Here is a 20,536-nt window from a genome sequence, read left to right as displayed (position 1 = left end):
TTCTCAGAGCTGTGAAATACCGTAGTAGAATTTTCAGCAGGGGAATGACTTGATCACATAAAACATATCATTTAAGCCTTTACAGAATTAAAGCCATTTAGTTTCTCCCTCTAGATGAGCATAAACTAAAAGGAAAAAAAATCAGATGTTTTGAAACAGCTACATTTTTCTTCTGAAAGAGCATGCTGAGTGATAATTCTTCTCCTTTGAAGCTTCAGCTTTCTCTGTAATCAGCTCATTGTAGAAGTGTTTTGACTCTTGCTGGGAAACCACAGTGGGCCCTTGAAGCCTTCATTCACAGGTCCAATTTGAAACAATTAGTAGCATTGGGATAAGTGGGGATTTGAAGCAGGCCACTGCAAAACTTAAGCAGAAGAAAGCCACCTCTCAGAAATAATCCCCTTTTGCCTTGTAATTGAGTCACTTAGACTGGGGTGTGGGACTAAGCACCCCATTTCACAGTTGTCCCTCCTCAGAGGTTTTGTTTCTGGGAAGGCGTGGTGAGTATGTGTAGAACTGGCCAATAATCAGTGTTAACTTTATCCTTCTGGCACTGCATCTGGGCTCAGTTGACCACTGATACATTATTAAATGTACAAACCCGGGTGCAAGTGTGGGGGATGGTTTCTGGGAAAGCCTGCCCACCTTCTGTGAAAAAGTGTTATTGTTATGATGGAATGGAAGGGGGAAATAATTGAAAAGAAATTTGCTTAAGGAACTAGTTCCCCTTGTGATATTAGTCTGTGGAGGAGGCCATGTCCATCCAATGAGAATTGCCATAGCAAGTGTAGGTTTTCAGAATTCTAGAAAGAGTGTGTGTGTGTGTGTGTGTGTGTGTGTGTGTGTGTGTGCGCATGTATCTGTGTGTGTGTATCTGTCTGTCTCTCTGTGTCTATATGTGTGTAAATGTGAATGTATGTATGTATGTCTGTATATGTACAGTGTATGTGTGCTTGTGTGTATGTTTATGTGTATATGTGTCTGCATGTGTATGTCTGTGTATGTGTGTTTGTATGTCTCTGTGTGAGTATGTGTGTGTGTGGGTATGTTTGTGTGTGTTTGTATGTCTGTATGTGAGTATGTATTTTTATTTTAAGACTCATTTATTTTTATATATGTGAGCACTGTCACTGTTTATATATGTCATTTCTGTCACTGTTCTCTGACATACCAGAAGAGGGCATCAGATCACATTACAGATGGTTGTGAGCCACCATGTGGTTGCTGGGAATTGAACTCAGGACCTCTGGAAGAGCAGTCAGTGCTCTTAACCGCTGAGCCATCTCTCCAACGTGATTTACTAACGCCCTCCTCCCTGAAAGAGCTGTAGTATGTCCAGCTGTTTTTTTCTTTCCATGATGGAAAGGAGCAGGAGACAGGTTCCTTACTTTAATGAAAGGGGGTGTTGAAGTCATAAGACTGTGTAAAGTCTTCACTTACCATTGGCTAGACCCCCTTTTACTCTATATTGAAATATTATAACTTTTGAATTAAAATAATACCCATTCAGAATAAAAGTTTGAATCCAGGGCCAGCATGTCTTGCTGTGCAACCCAGAATTTATCAGTAGTCACAGCCCTCCAGTTTTGGGTTGACCTGGGCACTGTAGAAAACAGCCTGCTTGTGTGGCTCTGAAGGGCCAGATGATTTGACCTGTAGACCGCAGGACAGAAATGGCAAGTGGCCAGCAGTTGGCAGGCAGCTCTGCAGGGATGCCAAGCCGAGTAGCAGCTGTCACAATCATGTAGTGGTCAAGTTCATTTTCCAAAGCTCCAAGCCTTCCTGCGCAACAGAATATAAATAAGCCCGGGGCTGATGTTAAGTCTGAAGTGACTGTCTTTACCTGCCTTTTCTTCTCTTTCTCTCCCTGCTACTTTTTCCTTCCCTCTAACCAGCCCTGAATTTTATATTACTTTCTTCAGATGTCCTTCCTCCCATCCATCCAAGAAATGGCTATAAATGGCTATAAATAGTTTGTTTCCACAAGAGGATAAAATTGCTTGTCCCTCGGAATAACCCACATTATATCAGCTCTGCTTGCTTCTCAAGGTGTGAGAGATACTGACTGAGTCATCTTCCCTCAAACCAACCTTCTTGAGCGCCTGGTGTCTCTTTAACTTATAGTTATTCCAGATGATATGAAACTGTCCGTAGGCTGGTATGTTACCATCTTTGGAATGTTAGAAATTTTTTTTTTTTTTTTTTTGGTTCTTTTTTTCGGAGCTGGGGACCGAACCCAGGGCCTTGCGCTTCCTAGGTAAGCGCTCTACCACTGAGCTAAATCCCCAGCCCCAGAATGTTAGAAATTTTAAAACAAATAATTAAGCCATCATTTTTAAAAACACTTAAAACTATCTCTAAGCTGTGAAAGTTGCCAATTAAAGAAGAGATTTTATAGAGTCTCCCAATTTCTCCTCAGTTTTGCTCTAAAATGTAGCAAAGTTAAACCTACTTTTTCTTTATTGACATCTTTATTTCCTTGTGCGAATATTGAACAAAAAGAGAGCAAAGTGTACATGATAGTAGGCAAATTGTACATGGAAAATAAAATAGCATCAGAAGTATCCAAGGCTACTCAGAAATTTTCCGTGAAAGGAAGGGTACAGCAGAGCACTGAGAAGGCTGAGGCAGGATTAGCACAACCTTGAGGCCAGCCTGGGCCTGTCTCAAACCCATCTTAAAGACCAAAATTAATAAGTGAGAGAAAGGAGGAAGACCAGGCAGTGGTGACATGTACCTTTAATCCCAGCACTCAGAAAGCAGAAGCAGGTAGATCTCTAAATTCAAGGCCAGCCTGGTCTACAGAGTGAGTTTCAGGACGGCCAGAAGAAAGAAAGAGAAAGAGAGAGAGAGAGAGAGAGAGAGAGAGAGAGAGAGAGAGAGAGAGAGAGGGAGGGAGGGAGGGAGGGAGGGAGAGGGAGAGGGAGAGGGAGAGGGAGAGGGAGAGGGAGAGGGAGAGGGAGAGGGAAAGGAAGGAGGCAGACAGAGAGGATGGATCAGTGTCACCAGGCTTAGTGGCAAGTGTCTTTGTATGTACTAAGCCATCTTGTCAGCACAATAAAGTCTTAAAATTAAAGTTGAATACATTGTGTTTTTAGGCACCGCCACAGCACAATTGACCTTAAAAATATTAAGCATTTTGTTTATATGCACTAGAAAACCCAAAGATTAGCTTTATTACAGTGACATTCATCTTACTGTGTTGGTTTTGGAATCTCTGTAACTGAGAGACAAGGAGGTTAGACATAGGTAAGTGAACCCACATTAAAAACATAGTCTCAAAGCCCGAGACACAGGATCCCTACAGCATACAGGGTTTAAAAATAAAATGAAATAAACAATCTGAAATCTATAATAGTGCACCATTTAGACTTTTGGGTAGATCTTATTTCCAAATCTATCAGGTCTAGAGAAGCCAGGCACAGAAAGACATTTTTAAAATAACAACATGAATACTGTCAAGTAAATTACAGTTTGTTTGAAATGCTCGTTTTCCATCAATTATTTCTAATCCTTACAACAAACTTACAAAGAAGATATTCTGAGCTCTCATTAACATACAAAGAACAAAGGAAACCTGCTTTACCCCAAATCATATAGCAGATACTTTCCGGTCCTGTCCAGCATCCTACTGTTCTGTAGTTCCTTGGGTAGCAATGTATTATTTATCACCATTTCAAAGCAGGCACATTCCTGCTGAGTGTGAAGGGGTACATCTATAACCTTAGCACATGGGAAACTGGAAGACAATAATATTATGAGTCAAGGCCAGCTTGAGCAATATATTAAGACCCTGTCTTGGGGTTGGGGATTTAGCTCAGTGGTAGAGCGCTTGCCTAGCAAGCGCAAGGTCCTGGGTTTTTTTGGTTCTTTTTTTCGGAGCTAGGGACCAACCCTGTCTTTTTAAAAAGGCAGACTAGTAGGCCCCCACCTATTGCCATGAGTCCTGGGCAGGGCAGAAGACACCCAGGGGCCATTGCTTGCCACCATGCGGTGTGGAGTACACCACTGTGCTAAGCAAGTATGTAGTAGAGAGATGGGAAAGAGAAGCAGAACAGTTTGTGTACTATGAAGAGAAGTGGAACTGGTGACAGCAGGTGGTGAGGAACAGTCTGATGTGAGGAGCTTGTATTGCCACCTGAGGCCATGGTGAGGCCCTGCCCATGCTGCTACCAAGGGCTATGTCTGGATCCCTGGCCCTGTAGCAGCAGGGGTCTATGTGGATGTCTGTGGCCCATGTTACCGTGTTATCCCCAAAGGCTGAGTGGATGTGTCTGTCCGTCCTGTTATGTTGCCCCACGCCTGCACAGAGAGCTGTCCCTGCCCCTTGTTGTCCCTGGTGGTGTGATTGATAAGAGAGCTGCCCTGGATGAGCAGGGGAGAGCTGGTCCTGTCCTTTGCCTACTGCAGGAGAGCTGGCCAAGTCCGCGCCACCCTGGCCCAGATCCCCAGCTTTGAGTTGGCCCACCCCAACATCTGCCCCATCATGCTTGTCCTTATGGTCTCCTTTTCCTTGTGGTTCTTTGGGAAGTTAACTTGGTTGTTTTAATAGTGTAGCTAGAGAAGGAGAAATTGCAGGTAGTAAGAATAAGATGCAGATATTTAAGAATAGCTGGCTTAGAACTGGTGTTTCTTCCCATTCTTAGAGAATATGAATTCTCTAAGGCATAGACTCTTTCTGCCCCCTCTTCTCCAGGATTCCCTGAGCTCTAAGGAGAGGGATCTGACCGAGATTTGATCCATTTAGGGATGAGCGTTCTAAGGTCTCATTCTCGAGATAACGTCTGGCTGTGGGTCTCTGTATTTGTTCCCATCTGTTGCAGAGAAACTTCTCTGATGATGGCTAAAACAAGGCCCTAATCTAAGAGTATAGCAGCTCATTAGGGATCATTTCATCACCACATTTTTTCCTTTTTCTTAAGACCATTATTATTTGTTTTTACCTTTCGCCTCTGCACTATCTAGTCACAGGTTCTTTCACCCAGGCAGTGTCAGGATGGATTCCATCTTGTAGAATGGGCCTTAAGTTAAATCAGTTATTGGTTGGTTACTCCCACAAGCTTTGTGCCAGCATTTTTCTAGAATACTTTGCAGGCAGTACACCACTGTAGATAAATCGTTTGTGGCTGACTTGGTGTTTACGTGTTTGTTTTTCTGTTTGTTTGCGAGAGTGTACAGAATGTTTCTGTACTAAAGACACTGGAAGGTAGGATGAAGACTGCGTGGGCACCAGCTTGGCATTTCTTCTCCATTGAGTTGTGTGGGTGTTGTCAGCAGCGAGGACTTGCTGTCTGTTTCTAGAGAGCAACCTGTCTTGGCAACAGCCTGAGTTGCTTGGAGATTCCTGTGGGGCCCCTTTGGCCAACAACTCAATTATGTGTAACCCAATCCCAGCACCTGAAATTTTGTTTGATAAGCGATGTCCAGTTGGGACTCTTACTCCTCATTATTTGATGATTTCATTTAGATCACCTTCATATATGTATATATTTTAGGAAGTTTCTACTGTATGAGGTTTTCAAACTTCCCCTCAAGTACCCCTTAACATCAGAAGGATTCTCTCCTGGAATCCTTCTCATGGCTCCCTCTCCCTTCCCATTCAGCCCCACCCCAGATCTATTTCCCTTTCCTAATAAAGTCAATCTGCTCCCGCTAGTCCACTGGTTCCCAACCTGAGGGCCACAACCTACTGGGGTTCAAACAACCCTTTCATAGGGTTGCCTAAGACCATCAGAAAATACACATATTTACAATATGATGCGTAAAAGTAGCAAAACTACAGTTATGATGTAGCAGTGATAGTAATTTTCTGATTGGAGGTCACCACAACATGAGGAAGGGTCTCAGCCCCAGGAAGGTTGAGAACAACTAATCTAGTCCCTTACTCTACCCATATCTGTGGCCTGTGAAATGTAACTTGGTTTATCACTGACGTTCACAGCTGTTCTCCACATAGATACAAACACACACTGTCTCTATCTGAGTCTGGATACCTCCCTCAGTGATTTTTTTCCTAGTTCCATTCATTTGCCTGCAAACTCATTCTTCTCTTAAGGGACATCTAGGGTCTTTCCAGTTTCTGGCTCTATGTTCATAGTTGAGCAAATGTGTCTGAGGTAGGATGAAGCTTTTCAGTTTCACAAGGTCCCATTTTTATATTGTTGGTCATTGTGCCTGTGCTAACAGTGCTGTGTTCAGAAAGTCTGTCAGCGAGAGCTCCTCCGTTTTAAATACCACTGCTGACTACTTTCGCTCTCCAGCTCCAGGCTGAACCCAGAATTCTCTTCACAGATTTGACCAATTAAATGGTAATCTGTTCCTTTTTGTCCCTGTACTATGAACTTGTCAGGTGGCTTTTTACTGGATTTTCTTCATATCATCAGTTAGGTCAGTTGTAAGAATCTTCTATGCCCTTCAGGTGGCAGCAGAGAAATGTCAGTTAAAGTACTCAGATGGATGGCATCAAAGACTCTAGTTTGTGTTTGAATCAATTTTCCGAGGAGCACATCTCCCGTATTCCATTTTAAATGTCTTAATATAGGAAAGCAAATAGCTTCTAGCACATAAAAGCCCTGTGGATTTCCTGGTACTTCTTCAGAGGACAGCAGCAGACGGGATAAAAAGCTCCCTGGGTTGCAAGTAGGATGCATGCTTTACCTTCCAATAAAACAGTCGATGTCTCCCAGGCAAGCTTTGCAACCTCTCTAGTCTGAGTTTCTAACTGGCTAGGTAGTGTGGGTTAGGGAATATATAGGTAGCATTAAATTCTAAAGCTATGGGATCCTGAGTTACCAGTGACTGTATAATGAACATTATGTTCATTGCGTTCATTATGGACATGCCGTACCTTGTACTCTCAGCCTTGAGGATCTCGTATATGCTCATTTTCTCCCTAAGTTCAGCATTGTATTTGGCCAGCTATATTAGGATTTCAGAAAAAAGCTAGGTGAATGATGGAGGGTAGTATAAATAGAATAGGCTTCATGGAAGTGGAATTTGAGTCAGCTTTTATATATATGAAAGGTTTAGGCTAAAGTAATTAATGGTTTGTTTTTTTTTTAAAGAAATTATATGTTTTTTTTTAAAGATTTATTCATTTATTATATATAAGTACACTGTAGCTGTCTTCAGATACACCAGAAGAGGGCACCGGATCTCCTTACAGATGGTTGTGAGCCACCATGTGGTTGCTGGGAATTGAACTCATGACCTCTGGAAGAGCAGTCGGGTGCTCTTAACCGCTGAACCATCTCTCCAGCCCGTAATTAATGGTTTTGAAAGTTTATTATATGCCCCATCTGCTTTTCCCCATAGTACATGTTGAGGCTCAGATAGGTTAACGAACTTTTAAGTAGTCAGAATTGGTGAAGAAAAAAGCAGGAATTTAAAACCTCGTCTTCAGGATTCTACTGCCATTCTTTGGCCGCAGCAAGACCACACAAAGGTATCTAAAAGGTTAGCCTGAGATGGACCATTCCACATCAAGAGCTTACCAATATGAGCATGATGATTGGCTCTCCTAATGTCTTTAAAGGGACCATAGCGCTACACAGAAATGAGTATTAGGGAGCAGTCATTTTGGAAAACACAGCAAATGGATACTTTTCATTTTCTTTCAAATCTTATGGGAAATGAAGGGCTTCTGAGAATCAGAAGGGAAAGTACAGTATTGAGTCATGATGCTCACTGTAAGAGTTTTATCTTTGGCAGAGTTCTGGAACATTGGGTAAGATAATTTCTGTCCAAGAAGTATTTACAAATAGGGCTTAGCTGAAAGCAATTACCTGGATGACTGTTCCTGGTTCTTCTTTAAATAACAATCTTTCTTCCTCAGGGTCTTAAAGTAACTCTTCCATTATCTCTTTGATTTATCTCCTCTAACCTGAGGTGGATGGGATGGAGGGCGTGTTTTGGGGGTCCCCTGACACTGGTGCTGGAAATGGCCCACTGATTACTGGCATGGAAGTAAAACGTAGTGACCCTTCGAGTGCCCTTCAGGAACCATCATCATTATATGAAGTCAGCTGTTCAGCTCTTGGTACACTCGATTCATAAATAATGGGAAGTAAACCACAAGCTTAGTCGTTCTCTGACAAATGTGCCCTGGACAGATATGGTTTGTCCTTGGCAGGCGCAGTTCTTCCTATCTTAGGACTCAGCTCTGGCCCACACTGCTCTGATGTTAACAGCTTCACCCTGCTTAGCTGCGTGCTGCTCTTGGAAAGGCCCTCTGATTTCACTCTTACTTTCTAGCTCTTACTCACTCTTCAGCCTACTAAAACAGAAATTCTTCTCTACCTGCCAACCCAGTGACATTGCTCTGGCAAAGGCCATGTCCTCTTCCTCTTCTTCTTCCTCCTCCTCCTCCTCTTCCTTGTATTCCTCCTCCTCCTCTTCCTTGTATTCCTCCTCCTCCTCCTCCTCTTCCTTGTATTCCTCCTCCTCCTCTTCCTTGTATTCCTCCTCCTCCTCCTCTTCCTTGTATTCCTCCTCCTCCTCCTCTTCTTTGTATTCCTCCTCCTCTTCCTTGTATTCCTCCTCTTCCTCTTCCTTGTATTCCTCCTCTTCCTCCTCTTCTTCCTCTTCTTTTTTTAAAAACTTTTTATTGATTCTTTGTGAGTTTATCTCATCTACCCCAGTTCCACTCATCTCCCCATCCCCTCATATCTGCTCCTTACTCTTGCAACTCCCCCCCGAGAGAACACGCACACACACACACACACACACACACACACACACACACGAGCAAAGCATTGAAAAATATCTCATTGTGGAAGCTAGAGTGTGCCACAATGCGCCCCATAGTATATCCCTCTGTCCTCACATCTACTTGCAAATGGATTGAGGTTTCTGGCTTCTCTGACACCATCAATATTGGATCCCATTGTTGCCCTGTGTCATGGAGAGCCTGTAGTTCTGGATCAGCAGGACGTTCACTTCTCCCTCAGATGATGGTGATTTTCAGGTGGGCCAATTTAAAGCCCTGGCCCCAGCCTGAGTGGTAGCTGAGCTAGTCAGCCTGATGGTTCTCCCTCATCCATACCACCAGGGCAAGCTCTCTAGCACTCCTCCACCTAGGCCACCCAATACTGCCATCGACAGGAAGCAGGGTCAGCTCTTGTGCTCTCAAACCCTTGTGGCTGGCTCACCCTGACATCTGTAAAGTTGGCCAGAATTACTATATAATGGAACAAACTCATTACTGACCCCATGCATCAAGAGCCAGCTCCACTGTGCTTGCAGTCAGGGTGCCCAGTTTCCCAAGTGCTGCATCCTCTAGGGGGTGGGGCCACCTCTAGTGCTCTCAACCCTTGGGGCTGGCTCACTCTTGGCATGATCAGAGCCAACTCCAGTGTATTGCCCAGGCACCTGCTCTGCCAAGTGCTGCAGCCACTGAGGGTCCAAGGCTAGCTCTCCTGCTATCATGGCCTCAGGGACAGCTCTGCTAACTACACTGCAGGGAACGAGGGATGAGGGCAGGAACCCCCTTGCACCCATGTCACTTTACCACAGATGAGCTCTCCCAACTAGACAAGTGACACGGCCAGCTCTCCATTTCTCTTGCCTTCAGAGTTGGTTTACCTGTGGCCCCTCTACCAGGGCCAGAACTGCTGTGCTGCCTAGGCAAAGTATAGCACCTGCTCTCCCAGGTGCCACAGCCAACAAGAGATAGGCCAGTACACACACACACACACACACACACACACACACACACACACCTCCTGACCCCAGGGCCAGTTCTCCTGACTTCCACAAATGGTGAGGGGCAAAAGCTGGGGCATCACCTCCACATTCATCAAGGCAGGGCTAGGTCTCCTGTGTTCTGGTCCTGGGAATGGCTTACCCATGCCTTCTTGACCAGGGCCAGCCCTACTATGCTGGTCAGGCAAGGTGCAAGGCCCGCTCTCCCAAGTGCTGCAGCCAGTGATGGAGAGGGCCAGCTCACCCACTCTCATGACCCTGGGGCCTGCTCTTCTGACAGCTGCAGGTGATAAGGGGTCAGGGCATCATCCGTGCACGCATGCCACACCTCAAGGCAGCTCTCTACACTCTCGCCCCCAGGGTTGGCTCACCTGTGCCCTACCACCCATAGCTCTGCTGTTCTGTCCACACCAGATGCAGGGCCTACTCTCTTGAGTGTGTAGCTAAGCTAGCTCTCCCACATTCACACCCTCAAGGCTGCCACCACATTCACACCTCTGCCACCAGTGCCAGCTCCACTGTGTAGCCTGAGTGAGGTACAGAGCCAGCTCCCCCAACTGCTACTGTCAGTGAGAGGTGGGGCCTGCTCTCCAGAGCTCTGGAGCCAGTGAGGGATGGGAACAGTTCTGCATACCCCCTGGACATCCATGTGGTCCCCAGTGGGTGCTCCTATTCTCTAGTTGTAATACGAGCCATAGTCATCAACCCCAACACCTGCTGCTGAATAGCCACAGATACTAACATGGCCATCAGCAGGCAGCTCAGACTGGGACCTCACTGTGGCAACATGGCCATCAGCAGGCTCCTCCTCTCCACCCTCAAGGAGTCTTCAGTTCCATCTCTCTTCATAATATTAGCTCAAGCTGCCCCACTTCTCTTTCTCTCCCATCTGTCCACTACATGCTTACACATTGTGGTGGCTCCTGCTGCAGACTGGCTATATGGCTGGCAGGCCCCTGGGTGACATCCTCAATCCACTAGGCACTAGAGGACAGGTCTGTGGGTGATATGGTCATCCATAATTCTGTCGGTCTTCCTCCTCCCTCAATATACTGCATGGTAGTAGCAAGGCTTTGTGTGTATATAGCCCACCTTTGCTGTGGGGTGGAGGGCAGGTATGCCCTCTGCTCTGCCCTGACCAATACAGTGTCTCTTTGCCCATTGCCAGGGGAGATCCACGTCCTTCTTAATGATTGGATTCCAGGGTCTCTTCATCCTTTACCATGAACTCTCAGTAGCACTTTATAAAACTCACTACTGATTTTTTTTAAAAATGGCCCCTCAGGTACTGTTCTCTCGTGGATGCCCTTTGTTGTTCTCAAGTCTCTCTTGTAATGAGTGAGCGTCTCCCTCCCCTTCCCAGAGTTCTTTGCTCTTTAACAGATCCACTCTAGCACTTTCCTCTGTCAGTGCTCTGTCCTGGATGTCTTGGTGCTCTTCATGATGCATAGTGGCTAAGCGAAGTGCTTGGCTTACTCTCTAGACATACAGAAGTAAATACGGATGGCTATTATTTCTCCTTCCCCTTAGCCCATCACCCTTATTTCTACATCTCTTTAAAGTATTGTTATGGATTTTTCTGTTAGGGTTTTCAAGTCCCCTTAAGAAAAAGCCTAGAGACAAACTAGACTAAACCATTCTACCTTCTGGACTTTAAAACAGAGAAAGTCTTTTATATATTAAAAAAAAAAATGCTATGCTACATATGTGCTACCAAATTGAGAAATTCAGGCATCCAAATAGAAGAGTTTGCTGATGGAGAGCCTGTCTTAGTTAGGGGTTTACTGCTGTGAACAGACACCAAGACCAAGGCAACTCTTATAAAGGACATCATTTAATTGGGGCTTCTTACATGTTCAGAGGTTCAGTCCATTATCATCAAGGCAGGATGCATGGCAGCATCCAGACAGGCATGGTGCAGGAGGAGCTGAGAGTTTTACATCTTCATCTGAAGACTGCTAGCAGAATACTCACTTCCAGGCAGCTAGGATGAGGGTCTTTAAGCCCATGCCCTCAGTGACACAAGGCCACACCTCCAAATAGTGCCACTCCCTGAGCCAAGCATATACAAACCATGGCAGAGTCAATGCAAACACTTGCCAGAAGCCCTTTCCTTCTCCACTCACATTCCCCTGGGAGCAAACCCTCCCTTTCTCCTTAAGGATTCTCTGGTTTCTATCTGGGAATGCAGCCTAATGGTAGAGTATCTGCTTGGCATGTACAAGGCCCTGAGTTTGATCCCCGTACATCTAAAACCTAAACTACTCCCATTTTCTGTTCTTCTTCGTCTGTAGTGCTCTTTTAACTCAGGCCCTGCCATTGAACCTGTGGCTTTTGTAATCCCTCCCTTCCCTTCTCCCCAAGGCTGTGTGCTCTGCTATCCTCACCAGGACCTGAGACTGTGCCCCAAGAAGTGTGCCCCGCTTTCCCCAGGAAGCCTCTTAACTCCTTAACTCTCCTGCGGTGCTTCATTCCTTAGCCCTCAAAGAATATATAAGGTTTTTCTCTCCAGACGAATCTTTGGGCATTTTTTGGTCTTAAAAACTGATTTATCACTGTGTACATCTTCCTATAAGATCAAGTGTTCTTCATTTTATATAGTATCCAGGGTAGATAAAACAGAAGGAAAGATAAGAAAACAACCAGAATGAATGAACCAATGCACTGCCAGCTAAACTAAGAAATAGTAAGTTACCAAATGAATAGAAGTTTATACATAATAAGACACATAACTGTGAGTCATAACCTAGATTCCATTTTTTGTGCATAACCTTAATTCAGTTCACTAATTACTTGGAGTACCCGATAGAGTAGGCAGGATGCTGTCTGCTAATGCTGTAATGACAAAGAAAAATAAATGCCCACGTTCTTAGGACTTCAGAGGGGTGGTTAGCATTGGGTGGATGGAATGTTTTCTCGGCTAACAGATGGGCTTTCTCTCTCTCTGTCTCTATCTCTGTCTCTGTCTGTCTGTCTGTCTGTCTCTCTCTCTCTCTCTCTCTCTCTCTCACACACACACACACACACACACACACACACGGTACTAATGACATCACTGCTGTGTGTGCTCTTGTTCATGTTTCCATGTATAAATATGTGCGTTTCTCCTGGATCTTTCCAATGGAAAATCTGAGTCTAATGTGTGAGTGCATATTTTTCTCTTGTTTACAACTGGGTTACATTTGAAACATTGTTTCTTTTTTTGCTTACAAAGAAAGATAAAAGTAGCTTCTTCTTGGTTCTAACACCATTTTCCTTGGGGCTAGTGAAACATTTTCTCTTCTGTTTATAGGCTTTTCTGGTTTCCTGTTTCTTTAACTTTTGTGAAAATACATTTTGCTGATTTGATGTCATTGTTTTGTTGTATGTCTTTTTTTTTTTTTAAGATTTATTCATTTATTATATATAAGTACACTGTAGCTGTCTTCAGATACACCAGAAGAGGGCATCGGATCTCTTTACAGATGGTTGTGAGCCACCATGTGGTTGCTGGGAATTGAACTCAGGACCTCTGGAAGAGTAGTCGGGTGCTCTTAACCGCTGAGCCATCTCTCCAGCCCTGTTGTATGTCTTTTAAGTTCAGGCATTTTCTGTTGTATATGTGACATACTTTTAGCTTATCTTGTGTGTGATTTTTTTTATCATGTAGATATTCCCATCATTTATCATCCTTCATATTAAGATTTGAGTTATTCTCCGTGTGTGTGTGTGTGTGTGTGTGTGTGTGTGTGTGTGTGTGTGTGTGTGTTGGCTTTCTTATTTTAAACAGCAGGACAGGGATGGCGCCCTACTCTATTTTGCATTAGGTGATAAATGCTGGAGACGGTTGCTCAGGTCTCCATGGATGGCATAACCTGTAGGCATGCAGTAGAGCAGCACTGGCCTTGTTGGCACATGAATCTGTCATTCTTGGCATCAGTAACACCTGCTGTGACCAGTGAACTGATTGTAAAGTGACCTACATAGTAAAGCACTGTCCTTTGTGAAAGAGGCTTTGGCTCTGAACACTGATGTGGTTTTTCTTGAGCAGCAGCTCAGCATGGGGAGAACTCGAGATTACACTCTGCTGACTGGAGGCAGGTCACAAACTATAGGCATGTTGGCAGTACAGCAGAGAGAGTCCCTGAACCATAGCGGTGTGCTGTAGAACGAGGAGACTAGAATAAGGTGTCCGCAGCGTTTCTCTGTGAGAAGCCAGGTTTGTAGGCCATGAGGGTACTGTTGTGTCTGCTCACTGTCTACAGCCCAGCATGGCTTGTAGCCCCTTCCTTGACACTCCTTTTCTCCAGGAAAACGTAGTACTGAGGAACAAAAGACTCCACACCACTGACATTTAGGGCCAGATAACTCTGCCTTCCTTATGGAAGGGACATGCAAAATTGTCCCTGATAGTGCCAGTCTAGAAGACTCCGAAATGCTCAACCCCCCAGCCCTGACGTTGTGTTCTCTGTACCTGTTTCTCTTGTTTTGGTTATGAGGTGATAGCATGGGTTCTTGAACTTCAGCTCTGATGTCAGTGCCGATTAGAGTGCACAGTGTCACATAATCCTTTGGACTTCATTACACTAAACTGTGAAATCAGACCAGACCTTAATATACGCCACAGACTAGTAGACTGGTTAGCTATTTGTCAACCTGACACAGACCTCGACGTTTCTGGGGAGAGGAACTTTTAGAGACATGCCTGTAGGGAATTTTTCTGATTCCTAATGATTGAGGAGAGCCTAGCCCACTGAAGACAGTGCCACCCCAAAGCTGGTGACCCTGTGTGACATGAAAAGGTAGATGTATGGTACCTAGGAACAAGCCGGGAAGCTGTTCCTCTGTGGCTTTGGCTTCAGTTCCTACTTCCAGGCTTCTGCCTCGAGTTCCTGCCCTGGTTTCCCTAGATGGTGGACTGTAACCTGTAAGCCAGATAAACCCTTTCCTCCCTCAAGTAGCTTTTGGTCAGTGTTTATCATCAGAAAGCAAACTCAGATGTAGAACTCTCCTGCTCCTTAGGTAGCGTCTCAGCCTGAGCACTGCTTACAGCTTTCTCCTGTCCAGCTTAGCCCTTTAGACAGAGATGAGGTCTGTCCTTGTGTCTGTCATGTGCTCTTCTGTATCTGTCTCTTTTCCTCTCTTGACACGCAGCAGCTGGCTGGGCCCCAGCCTCCAGTGAGGCTGTATTTACAGCTCCCTTGGGTGGATGCCACAGCTAGGGTAGCCCAAGGGCAGATGAAGTAGCCAGAACGGGAGTGCTGCACCTTCCACTCTGTCTTCCCTCACATAGAGAAGAACTCTCCCTCTCCCTTCTGTCAGATGACAAGGAGTATTGATTGGCGTGGTACAGTATATAAACTATGCATCTAATGGAATGGTATTTTGGGAACTGTTAGTAGCACTGTCTTGCTGAGCCCTGGGATTTTGCCCTCCTCCCCTTCCTTTTCCCCCTTCCTAGGAACAGGCTTCCTAACAAATTACAAAAGCTCTGCCTCTGGCTTGCTGTAGCAGGAGCAGTGCAGGCTTCTCTAGTTTCCAAGGGAGACGGGTGCTGAGACTGCAGCGTTTCCCAGCAGCCACTTACCTTTCTTGCTGTTCATCTCCATGCATGTCTTGACCTTCATTCTGCTATGCAGGCCTGCACAAGGAGGTAACTGTTTTCTTGGAGTTCTCTGTGTCGAGAGGGGCAAAGGGAAAAGCAGGGTGGTATGGGTAAAGGCATATGGATACAGAGAATATAAATGCTGGAATTAGAAAAACTGTGGCTCTGAGGTACTCTGGTCTGTGAATATCTTTCTCTTTGCTGTACCATAAATACCCTGAAGGTGGGAGCTGGCACTAGCTCATAAAATTTAAGATTACCGCATATAAAAGCGTAAGGTTATAGTAATGTGGCCTATGGGAAGCACGGAGAAAAATGAAGACTTGGAGAAGAAAATGTAATCAATTGCTCTCAAGCACTCCGTCTTTCTGAATTCTGTTCACTGTGCATTTTACACATTTAAGGAGAGAGCTGAGAATGTGTCTTCAGAACAGTCCCAGAACTGCAGAGCTGTGCTTCCCAGTGTCATAGTCAGTATTCTGGGGTTGCTGTTTAAATTTAACGACAAATCAAGTTAAAAATAATGTCCTCTGTTGCATTGACCACATTTAAAATGTCTAGTAGCCACATGTGACTACTGGCTTCTGTATAAGACTGAATATTGGACACTTCCATTATTATACAAAGTTCAATTTAAGGAACAAAAGACCGTAGAAACCCATAGACACATGGGAAGCTTAGTACAATCAAAGTTCTGTATCACAAGTTCTAAATCTGTGGGTTCAACCAACTGACTTGAAAATATTCAGGAGAAAAAAATATACTTGCGTTCACCATGTACAGGCAATTTTCTCTTGTTATTCCTTAGCATATACAGTATGATGACCAGTTTCACAGCATTTGCATTGTATTGCACAGTGAAAGTAAGCCAGACGTGATTTAAGGTATATGTTTAAGGAGGCTGTACAACACATCTGCCAATACTGTGTGAGTTTATATGCGACTTGAGCATTCATGGCTTTGGGTACTTGGGTGGGGGGTGGGGTCCTGGGACCAAGCACCCTGGAATATTTAAAGATGAGTCTGTTTGGACAGACCAATGAATAGGCTTTTAGCAAGGACAATTTTTCCACAATCAGCATAAATATGGATTCATTATGGTTAAAGGTGACTAAAGTCCTGAGAAACACTTTACCTCCTTTATTTTGTGACCAAGAGGTTGAAGAATGTAGCAGTCTTTTTTCTCCTGTTCCACATTGGTAACTTCCCTAGCCTCCCGTGCCATTCTGCACCAGGCAGCATCTGACTGTAGAGTCAGTGTCCTCCAAAGGAGAATTTAGTCCCTCAGGTTTGATTTTTATGGTTCTTTGACAGCAGCCTGTAACGTGTCAATGGCAGCTTCTGTAAATGTAGGAATCATCCTGTGCCATCAAACTGCTGAGCACTGCGACATTAGTGAGATAGAAAGGATGCCAGGAGAAGGCAGTCCAGACAGCTCAGTCTGCCGTCCTGCTGCTGCTAGGTTTGCATGTAGCTGAAATCCGTGTAGCTGGAATAGCATGATGCTTCATCAAGGAAACAAACGGTTCATTGTGGAATGAAGTAGGGAAGTTCTGGATGCAGGAGAGCGTCATGGTAATGTCTTTTGGGGAATGACCTTGTGGTCTTGGCTATTTTTATGTTCCCGTGAGCCTTGGTTGTCTCATCTGCAAGGCAGGGGTAATTTTATCATCTCTACCCTGAGTCTTAGAACTAGATCAAATTTAAGTCCTTTAGGTATTGATTTACTGAAAACAACTACTAAATGGGCAATGGTGGTGCACACCTTTATTCCCTGTGTTCAGGAAGCAGAGGCAGGTGGATCACTGTGAGTTTGAGGCCAGCCTGGTCTACAGAGCGTCTTCCAGGGCAGCCAGGGCTGCACAGAGAAACCCTGTCTCAAAACAAAAACAAACGAATGAAAGAAAACTGCTTCTATAGAAATTAGACTTTAGTATAAGGATTTTATGAAAAGTTATATACCACCAAATAATATTAGTGAATTTTAAAAATTGTGTAACCCAAATCATATACATATTATTACAGAAAGTAGATCAGCAGAGAATTCTTCCCAAGAGATGTAACCTTAACTCACAAAGCTGGTCATTAGAAAGAAAAATTAGAGACCACATTCCTTTTATGACTGTGAGTGTAGACATCTTAAGGTATGCATATTGTACTACATATTGTATTACATGCAATAGTATACATACATATGATACATACTGTGTCTGAGGCATGGCTGAGCTCGTAAAATGCTTGCCATGTGAACATGAAGATCTATAGTGGCACAATGATAGGCCAGCATGTTGGGCAGTGAGGATGAGCAGATCCCTGGGGCCTGCTAGCCACCGAGTCTAGATGAACCCATGAGGGCCTGCTTCAGCTCAGAACCCTGGTCCAAAATAAGTGGAGAGTAAAGAAGCCGCGTGATACTAACTTCTGGCTTCCATACCCCACTGTGTGTGCGCACATATTTACACATTTATATCTGAGCTAAGTGTGTGCCTCAGTGATAACAGTACTTGACTAGCATGCCTACACAGGCCAAAAGCAAAAACAAAATATAAAACACAGAACCTGGGGCCTTTGTTTGAAGCTACATAGTTTAAATAAAACTCAATATGGTGTTGCCATACAAGCATGAGGGACTGAGTTCAAGTCCCCAGCATTAAAAGGTGAGTTAGTGTACAACTATAATCTCATCACTGGGGACGCAGGGCGAGGAGGTTTACCAGATTGTACTGGCCAGCCAGTCTGGCCAAATCAGTGAGCTCTAGTTTCAGTGAAAGACTTTATTTCAAAAAAACCAATATGCATGGCCCAAGCAAGTAACACAGGAGTAAGAGTGTTTGCCACGCAGGTGTGAGTACCTGAGCTCAGAACCCACATGGAAGCTGGATGCAGATCTGTAACCCGGATGGTCCTATGGGAAATAGGAGGTAGACACAGGAGAAGCTTCTGGACCAACGAGCCCATCATTTGCAGTAGTACGACAGGCCTGTCTAAAGTAAAGTAAAGATAAGGAATGCTGCTCAAGGTTGTCTCTGACCTCCACACATATATACGTGCGGTATGTGTGCACAGTGATGGCTGCATTCCTGCATATGTACCCATTAATGTGTGGGTGCATGACACACACAGGAGAATGACAACGACACTTGATATCCACCTTTAATCTCCATGTGAACATGTAGACATATGCATCAGTACGGACAAACCTTAGCCGGATTCCTGTAAGAATAGGAAGTTTTAGTTTAATTTGATGAGTGGTGTGTAAGAAGCTTCATAACCAATCAACCCTGTTTAGTGGGGAAGTGCTGGAGCAGGGACAAAGCATGACACTTTCTATCACTGCCTCTCTCCAGCGTGACCTGCAGCTCCCTGTCACAAAAGTAAGGAAGAAGAGAGGGAAATGGTTAGGACAAGAAGGAAGAACAAAACGCACTTCTCTCTTTACAGATGCGCAGTGTATGGGCAGTGGCACACTTACAAAGGTGAAGGCACACAGCCTTCCAGCCATTGTGACCTTTATCCTCAGCATGTAGGATCCCTTCAGGATGCGGAGAACTTTCTCTTTCTTCTCTTCATAGGTCTTATCTGACTCCTGTACGGGATGAGGAGGCAGAGTCTTTACGGAAAGCACGCTCCAGACAAGCTCGGCAGACACGAAGGTCTACTCAAGTAAGCACGACACCCCACCCCGCCCCCGCTGTTCTTTTGTCTTTCTCCTCCCCAGAGGAAGTATGTAGTGAACATGGTAAGATGAATGCTTCTGTTCTAGCAGCTTCTTCACAGTTGTCACATCTACGGGTGAACGGTGTGCACTCAGACAAGGTGATGGCTGTCTCTACTCACACTCACCTCCATCCCTCCACGCTCATTCCAGCTTTGCTGAAGAGCTGTTAAGAGGCCTTGCAGCCCTCTACACATGGAGAATCTCTAACTGATAGCAGTTCAGAAGTTAAACACACACTTTGCATTTGACCCAACACACACACAGACTACTCTTAGATAAATACATGAAAACGTATTTTCACATAAAACCTTGTATAGAGAATTATATAACAGCATTACTCAAAATAGCCAAAAAGTACAACCAACCCAGTGTTGTACTCCATGATAAGAATGAATAATAAGAATAAAGCGTGCTGTATTCATATAGGGAAACACTGTTTGAAATTAAAATTGAATGTTACAGGAGCTGGAAAGAATGCTTTGCAGTTAGCACTGCCTGCTCTTGCAGAGGATCAGAGTTCAGTTCCCAGTACTCACATCAGGCGGCTCACAGCAGCGGCATCTCCAGACCCAGGAGACCTAGCAGCCTTGCCTGGCCTCCATTGGGTGTCCGCACACACAGACATACATATAAATAAAAAAATTAAAGTGGTGTCACAGCACGGATGAATTTGAGAAAACATTTCAAGTAAAACAGCCCAGGCACAAAGAGCCCATTTGTTAGGAGTTCGTTGTGTGTGCGTCTGAAATGGTAAAGCCAGGGTGGGGGCGGGAGGTCGCACGGGCGGACTGTTGATGCTTGGAGTTCAGGGAAGAGGAATAGGAAAAGACCTGCTGCTGGGTGTGGATTCTTTTGGGGGAGATGAAAATGTCCTGAGAGCTGAGAACAGTGGTGGTGGAAGAGCTCAGAGCATTCCAGGAACCGTCAGATCATACAAGGTAAAAAAAAGGGGGGGAGTTTTATGATACATGAGTTATATTTCAGTTAGAACAAAGGTCTTTACAGGAGCCATGAAAGTGGTTTAAGGAGGAATGTGATGTAGCTTACACTATTTGCAGAAATTACGTGTAGGTAGAAGATGTTGGCCAAGCTGGGAAACAGGAAGCTATTGAGTCTTCACAACTGAAAGTGGCCAGGGCGGGACCTCAGGCTGTGATGGCCGTGAATGTGGAGGAAAGGCTGCCAGAAGGGCCCTGAAGGAAGCTAAGAGAACACTGAAACAGAATGAAGGGAAAACCAGGAAACAGCAGCAGCATTAGAGATGAACAAGAAACCTGTGTGGCCGAAAGGAGCTTTGTTCTTTCTATTTCGATGGTGTAGAAGTCAAGAAAGAAAGCGGATGGCTGGGAAAGGGACATCATACAATATAGCAACAGAAAGACTGCATCTGTCTTTCCTGACCCTCCTAGAATGGGTCTGTGTGTCTGTTCTTCCCATAGACTCAATCTTCCATGGCTCATGGCTGTTTCTTGTTTTTCTTTTATTCTAGTCAATGTACATAAGAAAACTTGGCTATTTCTCCATTTTTAAGT

General features: G+C 44.6%; 1 protein-coding gene across 11 annotated transcripts in view; it reads left to right on the top strand.

Moving 5' to 3' along the window:
* Window positions 1-20,536, top strand: part of Ppp1r12b (protein phosphatase 1, regulatory subunit 12B) — a 197,678-nt gene that overhangs the window by 88,694 nt on the left and 88,448 nt on the right. For 10 of the 11 annotated variants that reach the window (XM_063272303.1, XM_006249876.5, NM_001107178.4 and 7 more), the window contains 1 exon segment: window positions 18,859-18,949. In XM_063272303.1, coding sequence (XP_063128373.1) covers window positions 18,859-18,949 — 91 coding nt within the window. 11 annotated transcript variants of the gene reach the window in all.

Source organism: Rattus norvegicus, chromosome 13 (assembly GCF_036323735.1).
Source record: "Rattus norvegicus strain BN/NHsdMcwi chromosome 13, GRCr8, whole genome shotgun sequence".
NCBI lineage: Eukaryota > Metazoa > Chordata > Mammalia > Rodentia > Muridae > Rattus > Rattus norvegicus.
This window is presented reverse-complemented; position numbering and strand designations above follow the sequence as displayed.